This window comes from Alexandromys fortis, unplaced genomic scaffold (genome assembly GCF_014885135.2).
Source record: "Alexandromys fortis isolate MF-2015 unplaced genomic scaffold, M_Fortis_MF-2015_v1.1 scaffold_125, whole genome shotgun sequence".
NCBI lineage: Eukaryota > Metazoa > Chordata > Mammalia > Rodentia > Cricetidae > Alexandromys > Alexandromys fortis.
Window position 1 is genome coordinate 737,840 of NW_026068026.1, and position 22,859 is coordinate 760,698.

The 22,859-nt window shown below is 54.2% G+C and overlaps 1 protein-coding gene across 2 annotated transcripts; it reads right to left on the reverse strand.

Annotated features, from left to right (window-relative positions):
• Nucleotides 1-3,372: 3,372 nt before the first annotated feature.
• Nucleotides 3,373-19,419, reverse strand: Agap2 (ArfGAP with GTPase domain, ankyrin repeat and PH domain 2). Of its 2 annotated transcripts, none has more exons than XM_050163915.1 (18): nt 13,994-15,821; nt 12,336-12,394; nt 11,532-11,619; nt 11,288-11,373; nt 10,992-11,139; nt 9,804-9,938; nt 9,369-9,478; nt 8,833-8,991; nt 8,607-8,693; nt 8,419-8,523; nt 7,869-8,031; nt 7,610-7,729; nt 6,570-6,698; nt 5,381-5,529; nt 5,202-5,292; nt 4,829-5,051; nt 4,477-4,732; nt 3,373-4,355 (listed from the first exon to the last, which is right to left on the reverse strand). In XM_050163915.1, exons 1-18 carry the CDS (start codon nt 15,141-15,143, stop codon nt 4,113-4,115), a joined length of 3,501 nt encoding a protein of 1,166 aa, XP_050019872.1. In that variant the 5' UTR covers nt 15,144-15,821; the 3' UTR covers nt 3,373-4,112. The 2 variants fall into 2 exon arrangements, with proteins under 2 accessions (XP_050019872.1, XP_050019873.1); XM_050163916.1 differs by lacking the exon at nt 13,994-15,821 and adding an exon at nt 19,118-19,419 and having other exon boundaries at nt 3,375-4,355.
• Between the last annotated feature and the right edge of the window lie 3,440 nt (nt 19,420-22,859).

A 22,859-nucleotide genomic window follows, 5' to 3' on the forward strand; every position in this document is an offset into this window, starting at 1 on the left:
GTGCATCGGCCTTTGTGTGGGGAGGGCTGGTCGGTCTTTTCAGGATGGGGACATGTCCTCTTATCCTGTCTGCTCTACCCTCCCAGAAAGTACCCGTGTGCCTGGGGTACACAGGCAGAGGTTGGGCCAGCTGAACAAAGTCCACTGGTCTGGAGAGAAATGCTGCTCTCCTCTTGGTAGACTGACCGGACACTGGCCAGAGGACGGAAGGGGAGACCCTGAGGGACACAAGTGTCTTATAAACCAGCGTCTGCGCTCTGAAGGGATGAGGATTTGGAGGCAAGTCTTAGAGGACCCTAAGAGCAGCGGCACAACTCTGGGAGGCTTCTGATCCCTCCTTCCACCATCTATTCCTAGCCCTTATTTCTAGGGAAAAAAAACCATAGATTGCCCAATATTGGGGGACCAACCCAGGGCCTCACCCATGCTAGGTGAGCGCTGGGCTGCCGGCTGCACCCAACTAGCCCTTGCACTTGAGAATTCTTGCCCAATCCTCACCCTCTTTACACCCTGAAAGTCAAGATGTGTCCTGCAGAGACCGCCCACGCCGGGCCTCTTCCTTCCCACAGTGAGCTCCGGATTCCACTTGCTAGCCCCTCCCCCTGTTATTTACCATTCCCTGGGAAACTCTACTTACTACCATGGCTGCCTACACGGCCCGGCTCCAGAGTATTCCAGAGACAGGTGTCTCCATCTCCTGAATGCCTAGGACAGCTGTGGGAGCCTCTTACCCCATTTTCTCTCCCAGGTAGAGGACCCTGAGGACAATAAAGGGATAGACTCTCCTTTGGGTCCCCAGCTAAGAGATATGTAGCCCCTTTTGGACACAAAGGGGGCTCCCGAGAAGAAAGGGACTGCCACAGAAGTGGAAGTCGAGAGCTTTGGTTACTAAAGAACTCATGGGGCTGGCCCTCCTCTTGCTGAATGTGGAGGAGTGTGAATTGTGTGTTATGCTTATATTGTGTGGAAATGTGGAGCAGAACAGCTTCCCACATCCATGTGACCCTCTCAAGGGGACAGATGTTGCAGCTGGTGAGAACTTGGGCGTTGTGAGTGGCCACAGGCAGGCCCCTGGGTTCAATTAGCACCCACTTCAGCAGTAGAGCTGAGGAAGCACTGGCCTCCAGGGGACAGTAATGAGGATGGGGGGGGTCACAGTCTGCAACAGGACAGTCTTGAAAACTGAGCAGCTGAGCTCTAAAGGGATAGGAGACGGAGGGCGTCTTAAGAGGATCCTAAAAGCTGCTGTCCAGTTACAGGAGACACCCTTGGACTGATAAGGAAGCTGGGCAGGCTACCTTTAGTGCCTCAGCGTGGTCAGAAAACACGGAACCCTCACTGCACTGAATCGGCTTGTTCTCTTTTCCTGGCTATTGACTTTTGGCAGAGTTCCCATGAAGGTCAGGCAGTCTCAGCTGTGCTGAGACAAACAGTAGGAAGAAGCAGCAGGTGTGTGGCAGACAGCACCAGAAGAGGGTAGGGAGGGTCAGGGCAAGAACCCAGTGTAGAAAGAAGCACATGGCTGCTTGTGGGGCATGGGTGTGAAGGGAGCAGCTTGCCTGTGCCCATCCAGGGGTGCCCTTTCTATTCTTCCACAGCCTGAACCTCATCCCACAAGACTAATGTAACTCATTAAAAGAAATCAATTACTTGGCTGTGGTTTGCCAACCTCCTCGCCATTTTTCCCTGGCCTGCGGATCCCTTGACAAGTAGCTTCCTTCTGTCCAGGGTCCTCGTTCCTCCCCATATCTACCACCCTGAGCTTCTGAGGAAGGAAGATGGAGATGAAGATGACCCACGGTCTCAGCTGATAGGCAGTGGGACCTGCCAGTCTTCCTGTCTTTCCCCAGACCACACAACTCCCGATGAGTCTATCCCTGCCCTCAAGTCTGTTCCTCCCTGGGTCATATCGGTGTGTGAGGCTCTGCAGAACAGCTTCCAGGGCTATGACCAGATCCTATCAGTTCTCTGATACTTCTAAAGATGAAGAAGACTTATGAAGGAACCCAAGGGTTAGAGTGAACTGTACCTCAGGACGCCAATACCACCAACTGAGTCCTTAAACTGCACTACAGCATTTGGGACCAAACCTGCATTTGCTACCAGCCTAGCCTGTATAGGGCCTGATGCTTATATAGCTTCTACACCCCAAAAACCAGCAGGGTTGACTATGCAACAGGCTGTGGTGCTGTGACCCAGGTTTCTGTGACCTGTGTGACCTCATAATAAAAGTGGGCAAATGCCTACATCAACTGGCATGGATCTTGTGGACATGGGGGAACTGCAAGTGGTTGAGAAAGCTCTTACCCCTGCAGTCCCTAGCACCCCCTATTGGCTGATGCCTATGATCAAGGTAACCTACTGAGCAGGCTAACCTAGGGCAGTGCCTCCCCAGGGATTGCAGCGCTTACAGGTACCCTCTCAACACATGTCTCTGAAGTTACTTGCCCAGCATCCCCTAACTAAGGAACGTGGGCCAGGACTTAAAACTAAATCTCATTCTTGAACCCAAACAAGCCCACTGTTTCAGACCTCAACTCCCCAGGTCTGTCTGTTTCTCCAAACACCACGCTCCAACTCTGCAAAGTTTGCCATCAATCTCCTACCATTACGCCTACCTCACAAACCCAGGATTGCACAAAGCTGAGACTACCTCTGTGCCCGTGGGTACTGTCCTGACCCCAGCCCAGAAAGGACCTCTGCCTGGCCGTTTCCCGTCTCCATTTCCCCAACATCCACCAAGACCATACCCTCGCCTGCCTCTTTAATAACAGACCAGCAGCTCACCCCCTAGACAAAATCACTTCCTCTTTAATTGCTGTTAAAGATTCACATAACCTGCTTTGGAGGTGAGGGGGGCAACCCCTGCCCCCTCCTCACTCCACCTCCGATTACCTGGTCTTTTGCAAAATATTTTAGCCAGGAAGAAAAAAAAAAGACCGGAAACCACTGACACAGACGGCCCAAAGCCTGGGCTGACTAAGGGAGCAGGGCTGGGCTAGGTAAATCCATTCCACTTCCCCCCTTTCTGGGACGGGGCCTGGACCTGGACACCTTCCCAGCTACTGCACACCCTCTCAGCCCTGGCTGGGAGGGAGCAAAGGATAGAAAAACAGATCTGGAGCTGCTCCAGTGAGAGAGGGGCTGGACAGAAAGGATTGTGGGGGAGGGGCCCCATTGTAGGGGTGCCCCCTTCCCCAGATCACCACGGGTGCTGCACAGTCACACGTACGCAGTCACAGTCACAGACACAACCCAAGAGCACCCCCACCCCACCCCACCCCTGCCCACCCTTGGCTTCCCCTACCCTGAAATGCCCTCCCCTCGCCCCTACCCACCCCATCCCCATATTGGGGAACAAAGCAATAAATTACAAGGCCCCTCTCTAGCCCCCTCCTGTTCCAATCCTTCTCCCCCACCCCAAGATCGTAAGGGGAAGGACCCAGGCTCTCGGCTCCCCCTGGCTCTTTAGCTTCCATTCATAGACAGGTAGAGGGGGATTCTGATTTCCACTCCTCATGGACCCTTTCACAGAAAGGGTTGGGGACCCCTCCACCTCCACGGGCAGCAGGGGTCCTGCCCCTCGCTGCCCTTCCCCCTCACTGGGCAGTGAGATCAGCATGGAAGGGGTGGGGTCCCATATTGGTCCCAAGTCCCAGGACTAGTCCTCCACCTACTAACCCCTCCCTCTGGCGTGGCGTTGCCCCAGGAGCCAGCCTGGGTTTTGGGCTTCAGCCACCGGATTGTAGAACGCAGGCAGGACTGGATCTTTTACCCGCCCCTAGATGGGGACGAGCCAGTAAGTCCGAGCGCCCTGGAGCCGGTACAGCTGCAAAGGCAGCAAGTAGACAGACCCAGGGTAATCCAAGTATGGAAACAGTGGAGTAGGGGCGTGTTGAGCTAGGGTCTCCATGCCTCGTGGGGAGAGGGAGGTGAGTTTGTGTCTCCTGGGAGGCGTGTGGGACTGTGCCCTCGTGGGGGGTAGGAAGTGCTCCCGTGGGACTGGGTGCAGACTGGAGAGGTGAGTGGGTGCATCTGTCCAGCGGTCCACCCGGTGCGGTCGTGCCCTGCCCGCGCAGGGGTGGGAGAGTGTCTCTCCCGCTGCTGAGCAACTATACCAGCGCTATCGTGGTATCCACGCGGCCCAAACTGGCAGCGCTGCTCCGGCGCCTCGGGCTGGGCGTGGCGGTAATGCTGGGGGTGGTGGCCGCGCTCGGTGTGGTGGCTGTGCTGCCGCCCTCTCCCGGGCAACCGTGCTGGAGGAGGATGTCTGCACACAGCTGGCTGCCAGCCTGGCGGGCGTAGAACAGTGCCGTGCGGCCCTGCGCATCACGGGCCGCCACGTCCGCGCCGTACTGCAGGAGGAAAGGGCCCTATGATCACGCGCCATCCAGGGGACCTCCACCCGCACACCACCCACTCTACGCCTCCAAATCCACCTCCGGGCTCCCTTTCCCTACCTCTCCGCTCACGTACCCACAACAGCAGCTGCGTGATGACAACGTGGGCGAGCTCAGCTGCCAAGTGGAGCGGCGAACGGAGCTGCGGGTCCTCCACGCTGGTGTCGAGTGGCCCATGTCGCGCGTGGGCCAGAAGCAGCAGAACGGTAGCCACGTCCTGGGCCTGCACAGCTGCCCACAGCTGGCGGCCCAACGGCTCCTCTGTGGTACCCAGAGGCGCCAGGAACAGCAGCTGTTCATACTTGGCGCGAATCCACGACTCCCGCTCCTCCCTGCAGTACCAGGGACCAAGGGAAAGAGTTGTAGGGGACCTCTAATCAGGATCTCCCAGGAACCGTACCCTCTCCACACTGATGCTCTATCCTCACCGCGAAGAGTCCCGCGTGGGCTTGGCTCGGCCCCGAGTGTCGCTCTCCCACACTTGGTTGGCCGTGTCGTTGCCAATAGCCATCAGCACCAGGGTCAGCTCCCGCGGCCAGTCGTCCAAGTCCAGCGACCGCACCCTGGACAGGTGTGTGCCCAGGTTCCGGTGGATGCCAGAACACTCAATGCAGATGAGCGCACCCAGATTCAAACTGGCCCACGTGGGGTCTGGGGATAGGATGCAACACAAGCGGTAAACTCGGGTTGGCAGCATGTCAACAAGACACCCCGCCTTTCGCCAGACTCCAGCTAACACCCCTAGTCTGGGATCCTGCTCCCCAGTTCCCTCAGCAGTGCCCTCGCCTGCCTCGCACTCACTGGGCGCTCCACAGTCCACGCAGGTAGCGTTTCCCTTTGCGTTTCGGATTGCCTGGATGGCCACAGCTTCGCTTTGGCTGTCAGTGCGCAGCTGCAGAGAAAAGTGAGGTTGGAGCTGCACCTCTGACTCTCGGCCCCTGTTGCTAGCTAGCTTCCATCAACAGCCTCAAAACGTTTACCTTGACCTTGCTGCTCTCACAGCACTGCAGACTGGCCAGAATCTGACTCTCGATGGCCTGAACCCAGGCATCCCGCTCCTCGAAGCTGGCTGCCTCAAAGTGCCACGTCTGCCCAGTGCTGGACACGATCAGGAACTCAAAGTTTTCCTCTGGGTAGGTGGATGGGAGAGATCATGAGGGACAGAGTTCAAGCAGGAGGCCTTCCCCAAACCCTTCCCCCTGATGTCCTTGGAGCCCCTAGGAGTGGGACAGTGGGGGGAGGGGAAGCAGAGGGTGGGAAACAGCAGGAAGCCCGAGCACATGCAGGGAGAAGCAGGGCACCCCCACCCCTCTGCACCCCAGCTTAGCACACCCCTCCCGGCTCCCGCTTGTTACCTGCTTTATAAATATTTCTTAAACTACCAAAGGATTTTAGTTTCCACATTTTGCGCTTGGCTGGTTTCCCGAAGCGAAGGAGATAGAGACAGAATGGAAAGAACAACAGAGAAAGAGACCAAGGAAAGAGGAAGAGGCAGATGGAGAGATGGAGAGACAGTGACAGAGACAGCCAGAGACGAAGCAGGACAGACAGATGGGGAGAGAAAGCAGAACTAAAGTCAGTGGCCCCGGAGCAGAGTGGAGCGGAAGCCAAGAGCCATGAGAGTCGGCAGATCTGGAACCTGGGTCGCAGCACCCGGCAAAGAACGGGGTGGCAGGGGGTGGGGAGGCCAGGCAGGTATTGTGACTAGAGAGAAATCTGGTCTCTGTAGGGGGAGGGGTGGGTGTCAGACTTTGTGTGAACAGTAGAAAAGGGGCAGAGATGAGGGGCCTGGGGCTCAGAAGGCAGTAGAACTGGGAGCAGGAATTGTTATTGGGGGGTTGGGGTGGGGACGAGGACAGGTATGGGGTGAGTGCCCGAGGCCTCTTGGAGGAACCTGCCAATCATAGGTTATTGAGAGCAGGGGCTGGGGAGTCAACAGGGACACCGAGTCCAGGGGTTGCAGTACCAAATATGGGTGCAAAGGACAGGGTCAGAAGTGCAGATGTGGGCAGGAACTAGGAGAAAAGAGCAGGAGCTGGGAGCAGTTGGGTGGACAGGAGCTGGGTGGTGTCCATCCATTTCCCCACTGCTCTGCGAGAGCTAGGTCAGGGGTTCGGATACGGGTGAGGGTCCGAAGTGGGCGTGGAACCCCGCCCAGCACAGCCTCACCTTCAGCCTGCACGGTTGAGCCTTCAGTCTTGGACGGTGTGCTCAACTTCTTCCTCCTCTGCTTCTTTACCATGGGAGAAGGTGGGGGTTCCCGACTCAGGGGGCTCAGGTCTCCAGATGGGGTACAGTCTTAGGGAAGGGGACACAGTGCCTCGGTTGCCCTTCCGTAGACTTCCCTATAACTTGTATCCTGCCCTGAACTTCCATTTTAGGGTATTCCTCCTCAGCTGTCCCTGTCCAAGAGTCCCCCCCCCCATCATTCCTGGGCCACCGGTGAGGGCTTTAGAATCAGATCTGCATTCAACTTTTTTTTAAAAATAATTTATTTTCATTTTACGTGCATTGGTATTTTGCCTTCATGGATGTCTATGTGGGGGTGTTGGGTCCCCTGGAACTGGAGATACAGACAGTTGTGAGCTGCCATGTGGGTGCTGGGGATTGAACCCAGGTCCTCTGGAAGAGCAGCTGGTACCTTTAACCGCTGAGCCATCTTTCCAGCCTGTGCTCAACTCTTTACTGTGCAACTTACTAGCCTTGAGACCTTGAACAAGTTCATTTATTTTCTGAGCCTCAGATTTTTATTTTCATCCCTAAAATGGGGATCATAACGTTGACCCCATAAGTTGCTGTGAGAAACATTTACTAAGGTGTTACTTCCTATTCGTGTCTATATTTGTATACTCTATAAATTGTATACAATTTATATATATAATGTCCAAACACTGATGGCTGACTATGTTCTGGTCAAGGCCCTCAGCTTGTTAAACTAAACCTCGGAGAAACTTCCTATAGGGTAGACACGGCATGTGGCAAGGCAAACTAAGGATCTGAGCTCAGGCAGGCAGACTAGCTCTACTAGAGTCTAGCTGTCTCCAGTGCCAGGACAGACACAGCATATGAGCTTGGTGCCAGTCACCCAGCAGACATCCCTCGTGTTCCCTCCAACATTTGTTCCTGCACCAAGCCTCCACTTTATTCCACTTCCCACCCAGATCCCATTTGGATTCGGAAGCCAGTAGATGGAGGATGGTCCCACTAACCGGTGCTAAGGGCCCGGGCCAAATTCCGGTCTGGCTTCAGCAGGTGCTTGGATGTCTGGTCCGGTGGAAGCTGCAGGGAGCTGGGGCTGGGGCTGGGGCTGGGCATGGGAGTAGTGGCTTCTGTGGGAAGGAGAGGGAGAAATACCAGTGAGCTTGTCTCCAGCTGCCACCCCACACAGCCAGGGTGGCACCAACTCCTCTTGCCACCTTCCTCTGTCCCTGTCTCCTTCCCTGGGCACTTGTTGTGGGCCCCACTTACCAGGGCCTTCGCCCATCTGGACGGTGCTCATGTCCTTGACCAACCCGTTGATGCTGGCTGAGGGGCCAAAAGCAGAGATAGCCCGTGGGGGCCGCTTCCCTGGGACTTTGACAGTTGTTCGTAGCAAGTCCATCTCTTTACCGTGTGTACTGTGGATATAATCCTGCAGAGGTACAGGGTTGAGAGTGGTGTGGGGGGTGGTGTGGGGAGCTCCAGCTTTTGTGCTGGGAAGTAAGCAGTATTAACAGGATACAGAGGGGCTCTGAGAGCTGACTGGACTGGGAAGAGCTCGTAGGGGGGCAGTCCTGCCAGACTTGGCCAGGAAGCATCCCTTGAATGGCAGGCTTCCCCAGGCCTGTACAAGGTACTCCCCCACTGCAAGTTCCTGGGGCAAGGAGTTTACCTTCCTATGCCCAGCACAGACAAGCTTCCTAAGCCTCAGAGAACAGAACTAAAGCCCCCCAGAAATGATGCCAGGACTTGTCAGAGGCACAGAAAGAACTAGAAGGACATCCAAGGTTTTCCGGCGTGGACCATCTCTGCTACTCACATTGATGCTGGGGTGGTAGAGGAGAAAGCCATTGCTAGAAAGAGTCACGTATTTCTTCTTCCATTCTTTGTTCAAGGAATTACCACTTCTCTTTAGCAAGAAGCTCTGGAAGAGCAGGAAGATGTATGGGAGAAAAGTCAGCTAAGAACGGCGGCTTCCGACCCTTCTTCAGCTCCCAAAACCCTTACCTGTTTAATGGGGATGGCTCGCCCACTCCCTGTTGTCTCTCCCCGACTGTCTAAGCTCCGCTTCTCAGAGTCACTGCCCCGACGGTTCTGGAATGGTTACTGGAATTAGCCAGAGGATGGGTAGGGTACGAGGATGGGAAGTAGTGTGAAGGAAAAGAGGGAGAACCAACAGAGACATCCAGAGACTGACGGGACAGGAGGAAAAGGGGGCCGGTATGTCCAATACCGCAAAAAGGCTGGTCCTTCGCTTGGCTGCTCGGTGTAGGGACCCTGGGGTGCTTAACCCAGCCACAGTGGCCGCCTCAGCTCGGAGCTCCCGGTGTCCAACATTGGGCGAGGATGGAAGTGAAGAAGAGTAGTCGCTAGTGTGGCCCCCGTTACTAGCCTGGAGGCATACAGAGGAGTGAGCAGAGCTTGGCACCTATACCCACCAAGCCAAGCTGACACCCAGTATGAGACATTCCCTACTGCCATCCTTATTCACTCAGTGCCATCAGTAACACAAATCTTCCCTATCTCTGTCACACTGATTCAAGTGTGACAAAGTCTGGATTCCTGATAAGGGAGGGTGGCTGGCTTAGAGACATTGCAAAGGGCAGCCCTGGCCCTCCTGGTGCTCAACATGTAGATCAGATTATCCTCAAACTTGGAGTGCTGGGATTCAAGTCGTGTGCCACCACCGCCCAGCCTCAATGTTGCTCTCGAAGCCCACTCATTTCTCCGTGTCTGAATTTGACATCAGTCTCCGACACCCAAACTCACCTGCCCGGCTATGGGAGTAGAAGCGGCTGAATGGCTTGGTGAGCTGGGCAGGGACTTGCAGGCAGCCAGAAGTTGCTGCTGTTTGCGCAAAGTCACCACCTTCTGGGCCACTGGAGCGGAGAGGCGTTGGAGGAGTCGTGAGCAGGAAAGATACCCAAGACCACTTTCCCAGGCCCTCTTCTGAGAAGCCCCAGCAGATAAGATAGCCCCAACTTCCTTGTCTCTAGACCCCCATGCTATCTATAGCCTAGCCAAATTCTCCAGCCCAGAAAGAATCTGTGAATTAATCAAACCTTCCATAGGCTCCCAGACCCCTCCTCACTCCCAGAGACCAATTTCCTGTTACTGAGAAACACAGAACAGGAAACTGGGCACCTACAGTATCACGGGGCCTCTGGCTTTCCACGCTCATGTGCCGGGGACTACCACACTCACCCTCCTGGAAGACCCGGTCCACATTGAGCCCATAGGTTGCACAGGTCTCATAGTAGCTACAGCGTTTCATGTCTGTGCAGAGAGCCCGAGCTCGAGCGTCACCCACCACTCGCGGAGAGGAGGCACTGATCCTGTCTGAGGGGACAGGCAAAGGGGCGGGATGGGTGAGGTGCCCTTCCACCAGTGTTCATGATTCCCTTTACCTTGTGTCTGGAGCCCAGGCTAGACCTCCTAGAGTTAGGGTGTGGGAGAACATCTGTCTGCTTGAGGACTGTTAAGTGTATAAGCCCCTTTGTGAGTACCAGGCCCAGTTAAGTCTGTGTATGTATGTGTTTTTCTGTCTGTGTGTGTCTGTATGTCTCTGTATGTGTCTTTCTCTGTGTATGTGTCTTTCTGTGTGTCTGTCTCTCTGTATCTCTGTGTGTCTGTCTGTCTGTCTGTCTATTTTTCCAGGCAATACTCCTGAAGCTGAGTGGAGGTTCCTGACAATGGCTCAGACAAACACCCTGAGAATCACTGAACCTAAGACCCGAGTGAGAGGAGACCCGCCTGTTAAGGAGGAAAAGTTCAATGCCAAATGTAACAGGTGGCTACTCGTTCTACAAGTCAGAAGCCAGGAGGCAAGGGACAGGTGGAGACTTGAACCTGCAACAGCAGCAGCCGGTGCAGCCACACAGAGCGTCCCGCCAGCTGGACAGCGGTGGCAGAGACAATGCTCCTCCTGCCATGGCACAGTCTGAGTGATTCTGGGCTTCTACTAGGAGAACCGAAAGTTTTTTGCTCCAGTATCTCCGTGTTTCCTCTCTGTAGAGAAATTCCTTTCTAACAGTGTCAGCCTGACCCAGCTGAAGAGAAAGGCTTCTCAGCCACACTAGGACTTGACATTTTCTGTGTGTCCCACGGTAGTGGCGTCAGAAATGGCAGAGAGAACACAAGGTAGGCAACATCTCCAGAGATGGTCATTACAGCGGTCCTCTCCTCCCAGGCTGTCCTCTTTTCTCTGCTGAGACCTTCGGAGGTTTGTTTGGTTCATTATTTCCTTATTTGGACATCAGGCTCCCTCTAGAGGGTTGCTGGAATCTAAATAGCCAATTCGACACCTTGCCAAATTATCAGCCATGGTGGGCAATACTTTAGAGGTACCCTCCACCTTCCTCTAAAAACAAGGTTTCCATATCCCCTCCTTACCTTGGGTCCCAACCAGAGCCAGGGCCAGACCTCCTCGTCCTTCCCCACGAAGGGAGCTCAGCTGCCCATGGAGACGGCTCACAGCCTGGAAGCTGCTCTCATCCTCCAGGCTGAAGACGAAGATCACAGCATCTGCCCAGCCTGAGAACTTGCAGGGGATGAGAGGGCAAACACAGGGTCATACAGGCCCCATTCCCTCTGGATACTATTCAGAGGGTGTCCCAGCAAAACAGAACGCTTCCATGTCCAATACTAACCCCAGCCAGGCTACTACGGCCACCGCCTCCGTGCCTCACCTTGGCGTCGGGCGCTCCTGCTTCCTCTCGGATCAGCACCAGATAAGTCTGCCCGTCTACCAGCATCTCTTTCTTGTACTGCTCACCTGTCCAGAAGAGTTGAGCCAAGTCACGGAACCTTCTCACATCCCCTCAACTTTAGTTCTTATGCTTCAAGTCCCATCTTGGTACCTGCCCAGGCCCGGATCTTACTGGGGGATCCCTGGCCCCCAGTCTTAGCTTACTGTGGGTCCTGGGCACTCACTCTCTGTCTTCTCCAGCACCTGGTATGAACCCGTGAGGAATCTGTGGATGAGGGATGACTTCCCACTTCTGACATCACCCAGCACACCCTAAAGGAGAGATGTGGAACAAGATGCCGGGTCTGCTCATGCCAGAGAACCCACAGGGACTGGCCACCCAAAAAGGCCCTCCAAGGGCCTCCAGTCAGCTGGGAAGAACAGGCATGGTATGGCAAGAAATGACCCCAAAGATTAAACAGACCACAAGCTAAGCAATACCCTTTTGTGTTTGTGTGTGTGTGTGTGTGTGTGTGCAAGCGCTTGTGAGCTGTTCACTAAACACATTAAACCGTGTGTGTAGTCGGGTACAGCCCAAGGCATTAGTTGAAAGTTTTTACCCTATTTAAAGCAAAAGAACAGCAAGCGTTTAAAAAAGAAAGTGCGGGACTATAGAAATGGCTCAGTGGTTAGAAGCACTAGCTGTTCTTTCAGAGGTCCTGAATTCAATTCCCAGCAACTCATGGTGGCTCACAACCATATATAGTGGGGATCTGATGCCCTCTTATGGAATAAAGGAGTACAGGCAGATAGAGCACTTATACATAAAATAAATAAAATCTTAAGAAAAATGCTAGAAAGGAGAAGACTGGACAAATGGGAAGAGACAAGATGAAGACAAGTCGTGAGGATGTTCTGAGCAGCCAGCCCCCACAAGAAGGCTAGGCTGCTAAACTCAAATCGGAGCGTTCTTGGTTCTCAAAGAGAGGAGAGAGGCGAGAACGGGGCATACCGGGGGAGGTTGCAAACCAAGGGCCTGGGCTACCTACCAGGCGCAGTTCGGGAATTGAGCGGCTCAGAGTCCATTCCTGGCTATTGACCACAGCCTCTGCAAAGGGAAAAGTGCAGTAAGGAGGAAGACTGTGGCCTAGGAGGACTTCCAGCCCACAGGCGCTCTCTTTTCTGAGGGCTTCACCTAACCCCTAAGACCCTGCCTGCACTGGAGAGTGGTCCTCAGTCCTCCTATCCCAGCCACTCTCCACAGCTGTTGCCGCCGCTCAGTGGTTGCTTAGCAACAGAGCTGGCAAGACGAAAATACTTCAGTTGGCATCTCCCTTAAAACACATCCTCTAACGTGGGTCCCTGCCCCAGACCAGATCAGGATGACTTTACTAGTGATGAGTCTCCTCCCACCACATAGAACAGAGGGTCCCGTCCCCCCTGACATTCTCAGAGCAGACCTAAGGCGGAAGGCCTGAGACCTAGAATGGAGTGGGTCTCCCTCAATCTCCATTTCACAGGAGCGAAGAGCTGGTGAGGGCTTTCCTGCCCTTTTTCAAGGTCAGTGGCACAGGTAGTTTTAACTCCTGTTCACCGCCCAAGGGGGACAGAACTTTGATTTTCCTCTGCCTAGATCTCCACAGCCTCCGAAAGAACCATGGGGGGCGGTAAGGCTCCATTCCCCAGGCAGAGAAAAGCTACAGGCCTGGGGAGAAAAGATTCTCCTTGCACCCGCCGGGTCCAACCCCCCGCGCCTGACACTGGCCGGACGTTCCCGGGGCGCCGCAGCTGCGGCGGGAACTCGGGGATCCGGAGCCATCTGCTCCCACCCGCTCAGGAGCCAAACCCCCCGGGGCCGCCCCCGCTTCCAGACCCGCCTCCCCTCCAGGGAATGTGAGCGGAACCGAGTCGTGGGTCGCTATCCACCTCCCCACCCCCGCGCGCCTGTCTCTACCATTTAGAAAATAATAATAAAAGCACCCCTTGGGAGGAAAAAAATTAAAAATTAAATAAATAAAGCTACCTCCTTGTATGGTTTCCCAAGTCTCCCGGGCTAAGAATTGTCTTTACAGCAGTTCCACCCCCTGACTCACTCCGGGGTCAGCCCTGAGCGGGTTTCGACGCCGCTGTGGGGCGGGGGTGGGTAGTGCGGGAAGCCAGGCTTCCTATCTGCCCCCCTTTCAGTTCACATTTAAATCTGCACGTTCCAGCCCCCGCTCACTCAAGAACCGCCCAATCCACCTTCAGTGCCTGGAAAAACCACCAGCCGGCTCTCAACCCAGGAAACCTGTCTCTGGCGAGGAACCGGCTGCAAGGTCAACTGCCACACCACCTGTGCCAGTTACTCAGGGGAAACTGAGGCTTCCACCTTCCCTGCATCTCCAGTGCCCCTCCACACAAGGCAAAGTCCCTATCGCCTGGCTTCTTGACTCCAACCAGGGCTAAGATTGGGGTCTGAGGCTTCTGTGGGATGCTTTCCTATAGTAAGCATCGACCAAGGCCACCGTTCTCCAGGAAGCACCAAGAACACTCCTGTCACGTCTCATCGCTTCAGGACCTCTTCCTAGTCTTTGCCCCAGCCCTTGGTCGAGAAGCGAGCCTAACTCCTCCATCCACTCAAGAGAAAAGCTTCCCTCGTTCTTGCACAGCGTTCCCCCAACCCCAAATAAGCCTTCAGGTGTCTCCGGCCCTGACCCTCCCAACTCACTAGGGGAGGCGCGTAGCTCTGCGCCCAGCAGCTCCCTGGACCCGCTGCTGGAAGACAAGCCTGGGGGTCCGGGAAGGGGACCGGGGCCAGGAGGCCCCCCTGTGCTCTTGGTGAAGATACCGCTGATAAACTTGAGCATCTTGCGGTCACGAGTGGACGCTCGGCCGCCCTCCCGGCCCCTTTTCAGCCCTGGAGCTGGTGGCTCCAGAGTGATAGGGGGTGCAGGCCCGAGGGGCTGCGTGGAGGTGGTGGTGACAGAAGTGGCTGGAACTGGGGTTGCTGGCACGGTGAGCGGAGGAGAGCCGGCAGTGGGTCCTGGATGCAAGTCACTATTGTCCAAGGTCTTACTCTTGCCTTTCCGAGGGGACAGCTTCCCTCTCGCTCCAGCCCCAGCCCCGACCCCACCAGAGGTCGTGACTGCAGCGCCCCCTCCCCCGCTGGTCGCAGTGGCAGAAGCTCCAGTTCCGGCGCTGCTCTTTGACCCCTTGACCCTGGGCTTGCCCTCGCTTTCGGGCCATGACAGGCGGCTACCGGCGCCCTTGCCCCCGCTGGCTTTGGCTCCACTAGTGGTCACGGTCTTGAAAGGCTTGGGAGCCGGTGGAGGAGGCGCCACCTTGAGCCTTCGGCTGCCGGTGCCAGGATGCGGGGAGGACGAGCCCGGGACACCGCCTCCCGTCCGGCCTTCAGGTTCCGGACCCCCCCAGCTCGGGCTGCTGAGTAGAGGGCGTCGGGAGGAAGAGGGGGCGCCCCCCGGTTTGGAGTCTGGGCTCAGCCCCCCGGAGAGCGGGGGTCCCGGAGGGGCGGCCCAGAGGGACAGTCGGCGGCCCGGAGCCGGGGAGACCGGGCGAGCCGGACTGGCCGGAGCCGGGGACAGCGTGGGGGGCTCCGCGCCCCCGGCGCCCGCGCTACTGGTGCTGATCCACAGCGCATCCTGCCGGTGGAAGAGACGCTCGTGCCGCTTCTTGCCGGGTTCCTCCGCGCCTCGGGGGCTGCCAGGATCTCGGGGCTCGGAGCTTCTGGCCCCGGGGGCGCCGGCCGCCGCTGCAGACGGAGAAGGCGGCGGCGGAGGTACCGACTCGAGCTTGACCAGGGTCAGCGAGATGAGGTAGGTCGTTGTCCGGCGCTGAAGCGCGCCCGCGCCCCGGCTCATGGGGCCCGGAGACCCCCGAGCTGGGGAGGGGAGGGAACTCCCCGGGACTGCCTCAGGGGGGCCCGGCCATGGGGCCGCCCTGCTCGCTGCCCCCAGTCCCCGGACCCCACTGAGCCCCCAGCCCGGCTCCGCTGTCGCCGCCGCCTCCGCCGCCTCCTCTTGCGCCCCCCTCCCATCACATGGGGCGCCCCCTCCCCATGCTCCCCGCCCTGCGCTCCCACCCCCTTGGAGCCCCGGGACCTTGGTGCTGCTCCAGGGAGGCGCGCCGGACCCTGCACCCCGGCCTGGGTGGGGGCGCTGAGATGGGCGGAGGAGGGTGGGGAGGACAGTAGTGGGGGCAAATGGGTAAGAAGGAAAAAGGAGCAGAAAAGGTGACAGGGGACTGGGGGGAGAAGCACGGGTGCGGGGAAGGCAGGGGCGGGAATGCGGACTCAATGGGCAGAGGCCACGGATGCAGTGGGAAAAGGGGGGTCTTGAGGGTAGGGGACAAGTAGGGCTGTCTGTGCGGGGGATTCGCTGGAGCACGGGGAGGATGCTAGGGATGGAGAGATTGGAGGTGGGGGAGGAAAGAAGGAACGGGAGGGGTAGGAACCCAAGGGTCTGGGGTCTGGGAGGGGAGGGGCGTGGATCCTGGCGAAGAGTCCGGGGGGCCTCGCCCGGGATCGGCTCGGTCCGGATGCGCGTTGTGTCCGGGCGCTCCCCTCACATTGAGGAGGAGGCGGCCCGCGGGTCCCCCCCACCCCATCTCCCCCCCCCCCCTCCACCAGCACCGCTGTCTGCTAGGGCGGTACAAAATCCAGGACTGGATTTCCCTTCCAAAACCTGGACTGGATTTCCTGGGTCTTGGATTCACCTCTGCCAACTACCTGGCACCCTCCTTTTTCACACCAAGGTTAGGGAACACGAATGTGGAGTGTGACATTTAGGGACAAAGGTAAAAACACTGATCTATTGGCTGGACAGGTACAGGAAACAGAACTCTTTCGGTCTCTGTCAATTCTGGGGAACTGAAACCGGAATGCTGTGAGCTCTGACATTCCTTCCCGGGACCCCTATTCTTTCCTTTCTTGGGGTACCTGGATGAATTTCATTTCTCATCACCCAGCCCCCTCTTCCACCCCAACTCCCACCCCATACTGAATACTTTTACGACACTGCGGCTTGGACTGATTGTCCCAAAGTGAACTTGGAAAGTGTTCCCCAGGGATGGGGACAAACAAGGAACTTAGTAGGGTAGAAGCGGAGGGGGGGGTTGCCTCTCTCTAGAGGAGAGAGACTTGAGGGCTCTTGAGCCCAAGCTGCAACGTGAGTCAAAGGCCCCAGCTCAAGGTGGAAGAAATACATCTACCAATTGACACCCCCCTATTCCAAAATGCATCTAGTCTCCATAGCAACCGTAGCTCCAAGAGTGCCTCAGAAGCTGCGGCGGCGGGGATAAGCGGAGAGGAGGGATCTGTGTGTAGGATGGGTGGGGGACCAATCAAGGGACGCTGGGTTAGTAAAGGCACTATCTCACACCTGGTTACCCACCTGCGGGAGATTTTGCTCCTTGGACACAAGGAACCCCCTCAGTTGAGGCAGCGGGAGCCGGCCTCTGAGGTATTTGCATTCAGTCTCCTGAGATCTATGTAGCCGGGCTCTTAGAGCAGGTTAAAGGGAGAGGCATAGTGAATGGACACCATTTGCGCTGTGTCCCCACCCCGTTAGGGGCTTTGGAGTTCAAGGCTTTGTCCTCCAGAGGGGCTGAGAAACATGAGCAGTTAAATCTATGCAGAAGATAGGCTGAGTCCCCATGGAGGGGGGCGGTGGGCAGGAAGGAAGAAAGTCTCCCTGAAGCCTTGGAGACCCCTGCCCAGGATTTAGAGTCTCGGCGGTCCTTTGATTTGGCTTTCCACCCTCTTGACGCAGCCCAGACTATAATAAGTGCGAGCCGTGGGCGGCTCTTGGAGGCAAGAGCCAGCAGTGTGTTCGGCCTGGTGGGGGGTAAGGGTTGGGGGCTGAACCGGGTTGTGGGGAGCCCTTTGTCCTCCAGAGGCCCATGCCCACTTTCTCCCAGATCCTATTTTGGAGGTCAGTGGTTTCTTAGGGAGTGTTCTTCAGAACTAGGATGACGCACGAGGCAGGAGACACACTCTAGTCTATCATGAAGGAGAGGATAAGGGGGAATTGTTAGCTTTTTAATATTGGGGGGCATCTCAGTTTTCCTTTGTGTTCAGTGGGAACAGATTGCTGTCTCACCCAGAGACAATTACCCATGAAGAGAAGAGCTTTGACAGGTGAAGTGGTGTACCCTTTTGAGGATGCTGAGGCAGGAAGATTGCTAGGAATTTAAGGCTAGCCTGAGCTACACAGTGAGTTCAAGGCTAGCCTGAGATGGACAGTAGAATCCAAACCCAGTCTCAAAAAGGAAAAAAAAAAAAAACCAAAACAAAAGCTAATGTGGGGCTGAGGTGTAAAGGGGTAGAGCTTGCCTGGGTTCCGACATCACACACCCCACACAGAAGTATGGGGAAGAGGTCTACTCCGCCTCCCAGCATCCTCTCTTTGCCCCTCCTTTTTGAGACTTTTTTCTTTTCAGTAGTTGCTCATTATGTAGTTGAGTCTGAGGCTGGTTTTTAGGATTTGCTATGTAATCCAGGCTGCCATAGAACTCAATCCTGCTCCGTTCTCCTGGGTCGTGAGGCTATGGTGCTAGGATTACTGGTGTGCCCTATCACACTAGCTCTCCCCTTTTCTAGAACTAAGCAGGGTGTCTTTGCCTGGTCCCAACCCCACTCTACTTCCGACAAAGGTGGGATCTAGAGTTCTTTCCTAGGTGGTCCTACTAGGTCTCCTTTTCCATCACCTGGGATAACAGAGGAGACACAGCTGTTGTCCTGTCAAAGGATTGGATGCAGGAGCTGAACAATACTAGCTTCAGAAGAGCAAGGAGAAGAGGGAGGCATGGGAAGGGAATGGGACTATCTCACCAAATTCTAAACCATCCAAACCTTCCTCTAAACTGTGCCCTGGTGTCAGGAGGTGTCCTTGATGGAATTTTATTTTTGACATTTCCTTCCTGGAAAAGTTGCTGAGAATGGGGACAACTGATATCTAGAATGGTCAGGGTTTGATAAAGATGGGTTTCTGCCTGACACACTTCGCAGGCAAGGAAGCTTGCTTTTGTGAGTTCCTGTGCAGCCACAGATGGATGAAATATCAACAGATCCCCCAGTTCCTCCGTGGTGGGCCTTTGTGGATGGAGAACAGGCTTGCCAGGGCCCCACCACAGGATCCAAGGCTACAGTGGGCAAGGAGGATGTGGCGGATGGTGTTGCCATGACAGCACTTCCTCCCTGTGTTGTCATCACTTACTCTAATGGCACTCAGGAGGTAGAACGGAAGGCACTAAGGAGGTGAGGGGAAGACAAGAAAGGGAACACAGGAGGAGAGGGACTGAGTCAAGTCCTGGGGACCTCACCACATGGCAGCTATACAAAGCATGCCGCTTAACGCTTAAGTGTGTTGTGTCCCTGACATAGCACACCTCCTCCCTTCTGCATGTGTGTTTCCCTCAGCTGGAAAGAAGAGGTCCCTGATCTTTAGTGGGTCCTGGGAATGAATACATTACCAAGTCCCAGAACCTCCTGCCCCTGAGTGCCTCTCGTTCTGGACCACCCAGACAGGGACATCTACCTAATGGGTCTGTTAAGCCTGTCTCCCCAACGCTTATCTACTCTCTGCTGCCGAGAAGGTCGGCTCCACAATGACTATTATTTTGTTCAGAGGCGATTTTGGAAAGGGGAATAATGATGCTCCCCTCCACATCTTTGGCCATCCTCTCCAAATGTCCTCTTCCCGAGTCCCAGCTCCATCTTACGAACTAGGAAGTGACTGCTTGAACAGCAAGCAGTTATGCTATGACACGGTTAAGCCTTTCTGTGTCCCCTGCTGGTCCCCCAAACAGTCAAGTTAGGGATTGATGCGTCTCTTACCTCGTATGTTGTCCAGTGAGGCCTGGATGCCATCTCGGAGATCAGGGTCACCCACTCTCTCTGCCAGCTTCCTGAGTCGGCTTAGAGCCTGCTTGGCCACCTCATGTCGTCTGACTTCTGCTCTCACTGTGGCTAGAGCCAACTGCCTCTGGGCATGCATGTTGCACGGACCTGGTTCGCCAGACTAACAACCACCCCTGGCCCTGAAGCCCATGACCTCCCAGCCCCCAAACTTCACAAGGCCCCTTCTGCTGTGCCCCAGAACTCCTCAACCCTGCCCGCCCTTCCGTCTGTCGGCCTCACTTCCTGACTGGTGAGTTTCAAACCCACAACCCACACAGTACTTTACTACCTCTTACACCTCCTGCCCCCTCTAGCGTTGGCCCTGCAGCTCTGACAGTCAGTCGCGGCTATGACTCCTGTCAGGTGAAGGGAGCGACCTTAATAAGAGTTCTCCCAGCCTCTGTGGGAGGTAGCTAATTAAGATAGGTGTTGGTTCTGGGAGAATGTGGCCAGCGAGATCACAGGTAGGAGCTTGTATTCTTGGTGATCTGCAAATTTGTCTGAGACTCACACAGAAATTCCCATGCCTTGCTCTGTCAGCACAGAGGCCTGTATGCTAGTGTCCAGCTATTCATTACTGTATGCCCAGCCATTAAAGCTAAGACTCAGCCTGCTGAACATCAAGAGTTCAAGTCCCAGTTAGTCACCCCTCTGTCTACATGTTTCTATTAGCTTCCCTTAGTCAGCTATTCACTAGAACCATCTCCTGTTTATAGGACCCAAGTAGTTATGGGAAGAATGGGTTATAGGGGAGGAAAATAACCTATAGCCAGATAAAACTATGTGCTCCAAGTCCAGCTTCTGTCATAATAATTAGCATGTTTTAAAAATAATAATAATAATTAGCATGTATATAGCATTTAATCATTTACAACATGCTTTTATATATAATAACGACAAGCCCAAAGGGTAGGATAATTTACCACCATTATGCAGAAGGGCAAACTGTTGCTCAGAAAGGTCCATATCTGGTGAACAAAGATCCGATTGTACTTTTAATTTAATACACACACAACTGAGATACTTGCCAGCTAGTCCCTCAGTACCATTGTTCTGCTCTTGAGTCATGGCCTGATACAGAAGAAGAATGAGGAATTGGAAGCGAAAATGGAGATAAAGCAAGTTGGGGAGGTTGTAGGTAATGGGGAGTTTACCTACCCATTTGGCTCAATTATTGTTATTTTTTGGCAGGTGTATGGTGCGCAGGGTGTGTGTGTTCCCATGTGTTCTGGTTTCATCTCTTTTACTGTGTTACAGTTCCCTGGCAAAAAACGAACTTGGTCAAGAAGGGTTTCTTTCAGCCACGGTTCTGCACTGTAGCCATTGCTGTGGGTGTCATATGCTCACCTGTTTGTGTTCCGCTCCTGTGCAGTTCATAACCTCCTGCCTAGGGAATAGGGCCACCCACTGTGGACCGGTTCATTTTCACATCAGTTAACTTAATTAAGACACCCCCACAGAGACTTGCCCACAAGCCAACCCCACGTAGAAAAACTGTCATTGAGCCCCTCTCCCCAGATGATCCTAAACCCTGTCAACACAGTTAGAGCTGCCCGTCACAGCATGTGTGTGCGGGTACACATGGACATGTGTGCCTTTGTGTGTGTGGGTTAGTCCAAACTTGTCATTGTGTCTTCCTTGATTGCTCTCCTGACGTGAGAATTTACAAAGGTCTTTATTATGGGGACTCAAAGGGAAATGTAGGCTCACAAAATACAGGACAAGGTAGAAACCGCTATGGGTCCAGCCGCTGAGTCCCTCCGCTCTGCCCCAAGGGTGATGTGAACAACCACACAAGCTTGCTTCTATTCCGACCTCCCAAGAGAGCCAGAGAGACCCCTCCTCTTCCTAATAAGAGATCATGTCTGCACACAGAAGCCACGCCCTAAGACCGGTACCCCAAAACTACTGGCAGAAATTTCCACAACACTCTCCACTGTATTCATTGAGGCAAGGTCTCTCGCAAGTCTAGAACTTTCTGACGAAACTAGCTAGCCATCTTTCCCTGAAGACCCCGTCTCCACCTCTAGAGTGCCAGAGTTACAGGAAGCAGCCTGCCTGGTCTTTATGTACACTCTGGGATCCAAGTTCAGGTCCGGACACTTGCAGAACAAGCCCCTTATCTCCACAGCTTTGACCTAATTGTTTTGTTTCAAAGACAGATTGAACCTATCTAGATATACCAAATTATTTAATTTTGTATCACTTCTATTTAAAAACTATTTTAAAAGTATTTATTTTATTGTTTTTCAAGACAGAGGTTTTCTGTGTAGCCCTCGCTGTCCTGGAACTCACTCTGTAGACTAGGCTGGCCTTGAACTCACAGAGATCTACCTGCCTCTGTCTTCCAAGTGTTGGGATTAAAGGCGAGCACCACTATGGATCAGCCATTATTTTTTTAAAAAAATATTTATTTATTTATTTATTTATTTATTATGTATACAATATTCCTTGTGTATGCCTGCAGGCCAGAAGAGGGCACCAGATCTCATTACAGATGGTTGTGAGCCACCATGTATTTGCTGGGAATTGAACTCAGAACCTTTGGAAGAGCAGGCAGTGCTCTTACCCTCTGAGCCATCTCTCCAGCCCCTCAGCCATTATTTATTTTATTTAAAAATTTATTTATTTTCTGTGTATGAGTGTGCCTGCACATATGTATGTGTGCTATGTGTGTGCTTACTGCCTCCGTAGGTAAGAAGGTATTGGGCCCTGTGAAACTGGAGCTATGGATGGTTGTGAGCCACCATGTGGGTTCTGGGAACTGAACTTGAGTACCAGCCCTCTAGATTTTCATGCATATTTTCTTTTTTTCTTTCTTTCTTTCTTTCTTTTTTTTTTTTTTTTTTTTTTTTTTTTTTTTTTTTTTTTTTTTTTTTTTTTTTGGTTTTTTTGAGACAGGGTTTCTCTGTGGTTTTGGAGCCTGTCCTGAACTCGCTCTGTAGACCAGGCTGGTCTCGAACTCACAGAGATCCGCCTGCCTCTGCCTCCCAAGTGCTGGGATTAAAGGCGTGCGCCACCACCGCCCGGCTTCATGCATATTTCTTGAGGATAGTTTATGAAGGGTAACTGTGGGCATCTTTATATTTGAAGAGATGGGGGTTGAGTTTGGATCTCCATAAAATGGTCTCCATAAAAATGGGCTAAACATTAATAACCGAGTTGCTAGGTACTGGGTATTGACTGGGGCATTTTATATATTCTAGCTCCCTCAGTGCTCACTACAATCCGGGAGTTTCCAGAGTAGCATTGTTAGAGGTAGGTGCATCGCCACCTATCCCCATTTTATGGCTGAAGTACTTGGCACACACAGATAGTCAGTCACAAAGTTAAAACCCTGCGGTTTGACTCCCCCGTTAGGACTAGACTGTAGGGAACGGTTGTGCCATTTCTCACTCCTATTCAAAGGGTACTATGTCCAGATGCTTATGCAATAACGTTATTGACCCATTATACCCCCATCTGGAGTGAAAGTATGGAAAATTGGGGTTGGAGAGATGGCTCAGTGGTTAAGAACACTGGCTGCTCCCCAAGAGGACCTGGATTAAATTCCCAGCATCCACATGACAGCTCACAACTGTCTAACTCCAGTTCCCGGGGATCTGACACTCTCGCACAGACGTAGATGCAGGCAAAATGCACATAGAGTTGAGAGAGAGAGAGAGAGAGAGAGAGAGAG

Coding starts and splice junctions, on each gene's coding strand:
- Agap2 (XM_050163915.1), bottom strand. CDS start 15,143: ATGAGCCGGGGCGCGGGCGCGCTTCAGCGCCGGACAACGACCTACCTC. Junction 9,939..10,991: donor GGCTCTGGTTGGGACCCAAG/GTAAGGAGGGGA, acceptor CTGTCCCCTCAG/ACAGGATCAGTGCCTCCTCT. Junction 4,356..4,476: donor TCACGCAGCTGCTGTTGTGG/GTACGTGAGCGG, acceptor TTCCTCCTGCAG/TACGGCGCGGACGTGGCGGC.